The sequence below is a fragment of the Tripterygium wilfordii genome, chromosome 1 (assembly GCF_013401445.1).
Source record: "Tripterygium wilfordii isolate XIE 37 chromosome 1, ASM1340144v1, whole genome shotgun sequence".
In the NCBI taxonomy this organism is placed as follows: domain Eukaryota; kingdom Viridiplantae; phylum Streptophyta; class Magnoliopsida; order Celastrales; family Celastraceae; genus Tripterygium; species Tripterygium wilfordii.
Window position 1 is genome coordinate 10124495 of NC_052232.1, and position 8500 is coordinate 10132994.

General features: G+C 37.0%; 1 protein-coding gene across 2 annotated transcripts; it reads right to left on the reverse strand.

The window, feature by feature from the left end:
• Positions 1-480: 480 nt before the first annotated feature.
• On the reverse strand, positions 481-7714 carry LOC119993632 (pyridine nucleotide-disulfide oxidoreductase domain-containing protein 2). Of its 2 annotated transcripts, XM_038840939.1 has the most exons (17): positions 7406-7714; positions 7125-7286; positions 6326-6505; positions 6082-6139; positions 5557-5607; positions 5199-5281; positions 4390-4477; positions 3477-3518; positions 3325-3399; positions 3163-3231; positions 2952-3067; positions 2113-2225; positions 1705-1784; positions 1327-1447; positions 1032-1098; positions 732-895; positions 481-643 (listed from the first exon to the last, which is right to left on the reverse strand). In XM_038840939.1, the coding sequence occupies exons 1-16, from the start codon at positions 7675-7677 to the stop codon at positions 766-768; spliced, it is 1707 nt and encodes a 568-aa protein (XP_038696867.1). In that variant the 5' UTR covers positions 7678-7714; the 3' UTR covers positions 481-643; positions 732-765. The 2 variants fall into 2 exon arrangements, with proteins under 2 accessions (XP_038696867.1, XP_038696793.1); XM_038840865.1 differs by having other exon boundaries at positions 481-895.
• Between the last annotated feature and the right edge of the window lie 786 nt (positions 7715-8500).

Sequence of the window (8500 nt, forward strand, 5' to 3'; positions counted from 1 at the left end):
GATCAAAAAATTTGGCCGGCCTCGGTCTGCTTCCATAAAATTTTATGATCCTGGTTGGCGGTTGCTAGTTCGGGCTGGTTCCAGTAACTTTCGCCTATTACCTATATTTAGTTTTGTAGGCACCGTTATTTAAATTTTATGAGCCGGGTGTCAGTCATGGCTTGGCCCAGTAACCCCAAAAAAATCTCGCAGACTTCAAGTTAAATATTCCAAACCGAAGATCGGCCCAAAATTCAAAATGGGCCACTTCCATGAACCAAACCCAGTCCAGGACCTAATAATTACTAAGCCTGCAATTTTACACGTCTGGGCAGGGCAGGGCAGGCCGGATGGGCTCGGGCGGGTGATCTGCTCTTTACGAAACCCAATTCCTTAACATCATCAACAATAGTCAGACGAATATTACAGCACTCGAATCATGTGGAGGGGGAAGGTTTAGGACAAACAAATCAACCACCATGAAAAATTGACACTAAAATCTACTTGCATGTGGGCGGACTGATTACTGATATATGGGAAACATGGATTATCCAAGCTAAGATTCACATTCTACTGGGAATAAATTAAAATGGGAACGCAAGTAGGAATCCTAAGTGGGGGCGGTTGCACGTTTTTGTGCAAAAATAAGCCATCAATAAGAAGCCTGCAAAGCATTAGTCCAGGAAAACCTATCAGCATTACCTGTGGATGGGCCACACTTGTACACAAGTGCTATCCCGAGAGTGGCGTACCTTAGGGTGTTGTTTCATTCTCATGCACATCGTTTTAACTCCTTTTGAGATCTTGAAGAACAATTTGTGCAGCATTACGTCCAGGAGCGCCCATGACACCACCCCCTGGGTGAGTCCCACTTCCACACAAGTACAACCCATGGAGTGGAGTCCTATATTTTGACCTGCATCCTCAACGTAGGATGATTCATATTGACCGGAATTTATTCGCCGGATTAAATTATTGAATGGAATAAGCAAAGCTTTCTAAAGAGATTCTAGGACAGCAGTGTTGCCAAACAGTTGAATGATTAGATTTACCATTCTTTTACTGGTCGCAAGAGGAAGAGAGAGTCCAATCCCATAGCACCATGAAAAATATTGCCTCCTGCATATTGTTATCAGATTTCCAGAGAACATGAACAATTTGTTAAGAACTAGTCATGGGTAAACTGCATCATTAGTAACTCATAAGTCTCCCCTGATGAATGTCATGTAAATGCAAACCAGGTTCTAATTACTTTAGGGGAGGGAATATATGGTTCAATATTCCTACTAACTATTAAATTCAAATGCTAGGAAGTACCAATGCTGGGAATCTGGCTATGAAGGATACCTGTAAGACCAATCTCCCTTTCAAGGTCTGGTGGGGTCAACATGTCATAACCGATGATTGATGAGGTGAAGCCAGGGGCGTACTCCTCAATCAAGGAAAAGCATCTTTGTGCAAATTTTTCCTGCAATACAGATGAATTCGCAGGTCTATTTAGATATCAAATAATTAGTATAAATAAGGAGGCCACAGTCTGCACAAGTATCAATTGTATTGTCATATCGGGTTGAAATAAGACTACAAGTCTACATTAATTGCTGAAGTTGATCATGGACAACAAACATGAAGATGTATTGTGCAAAATGTGATTAAGCCCCAGTTATGAAAGCAAACATGAAAGATGCACATTGTGGCTAAGCTCCAATCTAGGATTCAACTTACCCTATAAGCTGGCTCATCCCAACTGCCATCTGATGGTTTATAGGGTGTATATTGTACAAACAAGTTAATCACATGCTTACCTACAAAGAATCGGTAACATTTCATTAATGCAACATAGTAATCAAATCTTGACATGCAAAGACATGACAAAGCCCAATAAACATTTATAAATGCAGGATGTAAATAAAACAGAGAATGAAATAACAACAGTGTAAAATAGGGGGAAGGGAGGAAGGACAGAGACGAAAGGAAAATGCGCACGCATAAAAGGCTGCAGAACTAAAGAGGCTTTTCGTCGTACTCACTCATCCAAGCATAAGCATTGATTTACGGTTGATTGCGTGCTAAGAAATGAATATGCATTCAAAGAAAAAAAACTCAAATACAAAGCCAAAAGTCTGCAATTACCAGGTGGAGAAATGGTCTTGTCCAGTACTGAAGGAATAGTCATCTCTATGACTGGTCTTCTTGATGGTATTCCATTGGCAGCTTCTTGGCAAGCCAAATGAATGTCCTCCATGCTAGACAGTAAAAGGCAGCACAATGTATATGTTAAAATAAAACTATGTTAAGGGTCGGAATGGTACACATCAAAATAATTTGCATTGGGAGATTCTATTAAATTGTGATATGGCCAAGCAGTAAGCAGTTGACACAGATTCTGGTGTGGTAGTGAATGAACTGACCGTTTATGCTTGTGAGATAGATTATCATGCCAAAGGAAAATCAAGCATGTTCAAGAAACTTGATTCCGTGGTCGTTGCAATCACAATTACCATAGTTTGTCAGTATAATAGATACAGTATTATGTCTATTGGCCACCCTGCTTGATGACTTCGTAATTTTAAAACCAGTTGTCTACCAGATAACTTCATCCTACTGGAATTCCATTCTGCTGAACTCAACAGAGCTCTGGGCGGTTAGCTAAATGTATCCTCCTCCTATCCCCACTTGAATATAAGAAACGGCAAAATTAAAAAAATGAAAATGGTCCTCTGTATTGAATATGTGGGTCTGTATTGCGATCACCCCTTTGATCTATTGAGAACAACCTGATAAAATTTAGAGTGCTCGCCAGATAACTTTAGATCTCTCATATCCATTCACGTCTGTGCTCCCAAGCAGAAGTGCAGACATCAGAAAGTTTATGTTTTCCAACTTGACTTGACCTCCATAAATGCATATATACAAAAAAAAGCTATTTGAAACAAGACCAACACATGCATAATAGCGATTAAAAAGCATACCTCTCTGAACCAATATGAATAGTGCCCCTATGATGAGGACCGGCATGGGGATTACTGTTATTGCAACATTGAAATTGTGGCAATTTATCAACAGCTAAATTTATTTTAGTTGTTGCCTGTTGGGTGTATGAGAATACAGAAAAGTTTGTTTAATGGCATAGCATACGAATATATCTACATATAACAAACTAAAATTGAAATTGAAACTTACAGAGCTATAGTCAGTGTACTTCAGCTCTCGAATAAAATCATCGGGAAGGACATTACTAGGAACTAACTCCTGTGTCATAAAACCCACGATTGAGCTTAAAATCCAAAAACAATAGAAGTTTGACATTTTAGAGGTTTCCAATTACCAAGGTTGAAACATTACCATGAAAGTTTTGTAAGGGGTAGCATTTGACAATACAACTGAAGAGTGCACTCTTGTTCCATCAGCTAGCAAGACCTGAGTATCATTAACCACATTCACCATATAAGACACAACAACCCACCCTACTGAGTGAGCTTGCCAGTAAAACTAACCCCATTCACTGCACCAGATTCCGCTACCATTAATTCTGAAACCTAAAAAGCAAAAGAAACTGAGAATGTCAATTAAAGGATTACATAACTTTATCAGTGCTAGGTAAAAAGCAATGACAAAAAGTAACCACTAAAGTAAATGGTGAATTGAACCATGAACTAGCTAGGTTTAGTGAATAGAGCAGTTATTTATCTATGGAAGACAACATCAGACAACACAGTACATTAAATTCATCACTGACATCATGCGACTGGAAGTAGAAAAGAATGCAAACATCATTCTAAAATTAACATCTTTAACATGAAGTATAGAGTAATTGATCACACAAGTGGGTTTATATCTGGATAAATCATCCTGAAAAAAAAATTAGCAAAAGAAAAGGAGTTCGGGCGAAACAGAAAATGAAACCTTCTCTTAATAAACATATATTGATCTTAATGTCTGTTAATGTAGCGTGTCAGAGGCCATGATGTTTGAATACTTCATGTCTGGAGTTCGTACAGATAAATGGCTCAGAGTACAGAGAACAGTTTCTTGGAAAGGGGGGAAAAAGACTCCCCTAACTCTGAAGTCTTCTGCTACATTGGGCAGCCAGAATATTTCAAAGAACCGAACAAAGCGGCAGCACATATGGCCAGATTATCAAAACGCAATGGAGCAAGTGACATATATGCAGATGCAAACCCAAGGAATTAATTCTCAAAAAAATAAAAATATGGTGTCTTTTGCGTTTATGTATATACATAGTTTGCCTAAACTGCTGTGTCCATGTCTTCCAGTTGCTTCTGACACAAAAGGGTCTATGTAATACTGCAATCAAATTAAAATCAAGGCACAAGTTGACATATAACACTACTTTTTCTTCAAGAAGAAGTAACAATACAACAGCTGGAGTGATTCAGAATAAAATACCTCACTACTTGTCACAATATGAGCGCCAGCTTCTTTTGCAGCATTACTGATAGACAATGACACTGAGCCCATGCCACCTTCGACATATCTACAATCAGAATTCACTTCTCAAGTTTCGCTGCTGTCTATGAGATAGCTTACAACATGATGTGACAAACTATGACTGTACTTTTAAGTTAAGAAAACAAAGATAGAGAAATGAACATGTGATAAACTATGACTGTGTTTTTAAGTTAAGAAACCAAAGATAGACAAATGAACATGAATATCGACAAGAGATTACAAATATTTGACGTAAAGGATTCAAATCAGGTCAAACAAAAAAAAAAGTGTTTGAGCATAGAAAAAGAAAGGGAAAGATAATCTTATTCTTCCCATTGTAGCACGTACCATATATTTTTATCATCGAAAAACTTCTGTACATTGAGTTTTCAATTAGAAACTTGAAAAAATAGGTTACTGGGGGCTGCATCCATCTCACAATACATTGGTTGTGTTTAAGCTTCATCGTTGAAATTCGACAGACCTGCCATTTGCTATGTTTTTGAAAAACTATCAATCAAATTCTAATGAAGGCTATATCTACCATCCATATTTCAATCAGAGAATTTTAGTGTTATTTTTTTTCCCTTTCATTTAGAATCCTAAAACTTTACGACATTTATTTCCTGGTGTCCAAATGGTGAGATTAATTAAGTCTGGGGGAACGATGCCAATCCATATTTCTTTAGAATTTGTAAGGAGGCAATATACAATCGCGGTACAACATTTACATATCAAGCAAACAGTAAAAATACTTAAATACATACGACCAAACTCCACGATCTCCTTGAGTCTCTCCCATTACGTGATGTAGCAGCACATATCCACTCCCTGGTGTGTGGACACTACCCTACAATAAAAACTTCAGAGATTATATGACTCATTAATGATTTTTAAAATGATAAGATATGTAGTATATAATTATTCATGTGAACCCCACTATCAAAACTTCCTCTTTGCATGAATATTAATTAAATCTAAAAGGAGAAAGTGTAAAAGCTTCACAAGTGTATCACCGAGTATGTATACAAGCTCATGCGCAACTTCCCATGTGTTATGTGTCTGTCATAGAAATTGATTAAGAACCAAAACTAATGGACTGCAACATTATTACTACTTCCTTACCGTGGTCCCTATGACTGCATCTGTTGCTAACATTGCCTTTAGAATATCTGTCTATAGACACCAAAGAACCAGCAGAAGATTAATAAATTAAGCACAACTTGACAAAATTTTATAACAAAAGAAGATGTAGATGACAAATGCATATTGAAAGGTAATGTCACTGACTGTCGCCTGTTTGTGAAATGAACTGCTAGATCACAACTTGACAGGCATGATCGCAAATAGTATGTAATATACAGAATTGGAGAAGGACTTACCTGAATCGAGGTGAAATAAAGCATGGAATGAACATTACAAAATAGGGGTTCAATTACTAATTTACTACAGAAAGGTGACTCAAATCTAATGAAAATATATCATTGCACATTTCTAAGCATTCTTTAATCAATGATTTGCACTATCTAGGAGTTCAACAAAATAATAGGAATTCATAATCCAAGACAACTCAAACTTAAACCAAATTTTTTCTAATAAATTTTGATTCCACCTTAGAAGATAAAAACAACATGAAGATTAAGTGACAACCTCAAACCACTTATTCAAGACCTTGGAAGCTGGAGATAGTAAAAGGTTCACAAAGTCCCTGCCAAAAGCAATAGTTGCAGAACAAGAGAAGTTAGGATCTATTCATGATATTTTAAGTTCACTCAATCCTACAAAAATGAATAAACGTGGATAAAGAAAACAACCTGCCATTGCATTTTTGTTTCTTTGGTTAGAATTAACAAAACATGGAGAAAAACTTTTGGTCATAGAGATGAGCTCTTACAGCATATCCTTTTGGCCCATGGAGAGAGCTTGCCGCAGACAATGAGCCCAAAAGGCTGACTTATGGATTTTATCTTTGAATCTATCATTGAAAGATGAGACAGCTTGCAAAGATTCAGGAGGAGGTAAATCCAAAAGTGGATCCATAAATTTGCAGAAGTTCTCTAGTTGATTCTCATATCTGCAGATAATAAAAAGACCAAGCCCAAACAAAAGTTAACATCAAGTGGACAAATACACTCATGCTTTGATTATTTGCAAAGATCAAAATTAGAGAATTAATAAAAAAAAATGACAGACAATTAACCGGCATATATATATAAAGTATTCTGAAATTTACATTTCATCAGCTAAAATTTGATATATATTTTCACTGTCCGGAAATAACGACACTGAAAGCAAATTTGAACTAGGCTCCATATCAGTATGCTCAGGATCCAACTAATAAACAACCTGTCCCATGCTAAGGAGTCCATGATTCTTGTCTATCAAAGTTTAGGTACGCATTAATGACTTTCTGCTATGAAATTGTTGGTTATCTCTCACTCTGAAATGAGTAATTTAAAATTATTTAGCTCCATTAACACTTGCATTTTGTAGTGATAAACCTTTCAATAGCGTAAATCCTTTGTGTGGCAAAACAATCGCTTACGGTAAAAGATGAACGACAACAGCCTGATATACTACTGAAATTACATTTACCTCCAACAAAAGGAAAGAAAACAATCACCGAAACATAAATCGAAATCAGCCGCAATTTCTAACAGAGACCAAAAATTGGAGAGTTTAAGCAACAATACCTAGGATATTCATCTGCATCTCGTTCTGAGAATTTTGAAATCTCTGACCGGTTAAGCTCCTTATCAGGCCCCAATAGAAGGTACCGTCCGTCGAGACAAGGCGAGAACGATGAAGGATTTCTCTTCAACAACTTCAGTCCATGTCTCGCTAGCTCTAGCTCCCTTTTTCCGCCAAAAATTCCGATATATCGATGATCGATCCGATAAACAAAACGAGTTAACGCTCATTTAAAAAGAAACTCCAAAAAAACTGTAAAAAATGGAGAAATGTGAGTGCCTACTTGATGACGGACGGCCGGAGGAGGCTTTGCAGGTAGCTGCAACGAGAGAACTTAAAGCCTGGAATAAGTTCTTCCGTAACAGCTGCGCCACCGATGACGTGTCGCCGCTCCAGGACAGCTACGGAGAGGCCGCCGCGAGAAAGGTAGGCGGCAGCTGTCAAGCCGTTGTGGCCGCCTCCGATCACAAGTGCGTCCCATTTCTTGTCTGTGAGCACGCGCGTTGCGCTTGTACTGCTGCTGTAGGTCCTTTTCCACATTGTGGCTTCTCTCATTCGTTACTCATGGTTTATCAGTGTTGGCTGTATATGGACTTTAGTAGTGAAACGGATGCACATGCACGGGAGGAGAGAATATTCACTGGTGGAGTGACTGGGGTCCATGGTATCCTGGTATTGAGTGCACCTCAGCTGTTCCATGTTTTTCAAAAAAAAAATTAATTTTCTAGATAAGTGATTATTTCTTTCCTTTGCATTAGGATTATTATAATTGTAAACCACAAATGTTTTTATTTTCTCAAATATAAATTATAAAATGTTACTACGCAAGGAAGATAGCCTATCCTTGCTTTCCTAGTGTGATTTCTCTATGAACATTATTAATTGGAAAGATATTGACCATGACGATACCATAGTTGGAAGGATTTTCTTTTTATGAAAAACAAAAATTAGAGCATCTTCAACGGGTAATCCAAATTTGCACAATTATTTTTTTTAGAGACTCCAACGAGTACTCTATATGATATCCCATTTTAGGTGAATATACTTACCATCAAATTTGGGGTATATCTAAAATCTCCAAATCAAATGAAATTTTGTTTACACTCTCTCATGTTTTTTATTTTATCTCCTATAAAGTTATGTTTAAATGGTCTCAAATAATGTTATGTTTAAATGGGGATGTGGTTGCAATGATATTCGAATAGGTATATACCCTAAATATATTTTAGATTAAAATATGGAAAACTATATATATATATATATATATATATATATTTTTATACATGGTTGGAGCAATTACATACTCCATTACATAACAAGGCCCTTGTCAAAGCATCAGCTACTTGATTGGTTGTGCGCTTAACATGGATACACTTAA

Coding starts and splice junctions, on each gene's coding strand:
- LOC119993632 (XM_038840939.1), bottom strand. CDS start 7,677: ATGAGAGAAGCCACAATGTGGAAAAGGACCTACAGCAGCAGTACAAGC. Junction 4,478..5,198: donor GGAGATCGTGGAGTTTGGTC/GTATGTATTTAA, acceptor TTCTGATTGTAG/ATATGTCGAAGGTGGCATGG. Junction 1,099..1,326: donor AAGGGAGATTGGTCTTACAG/GTATCCTTCATA, acceptor AACAATATGCAG/GAGGCAATATTTTTCATGGT.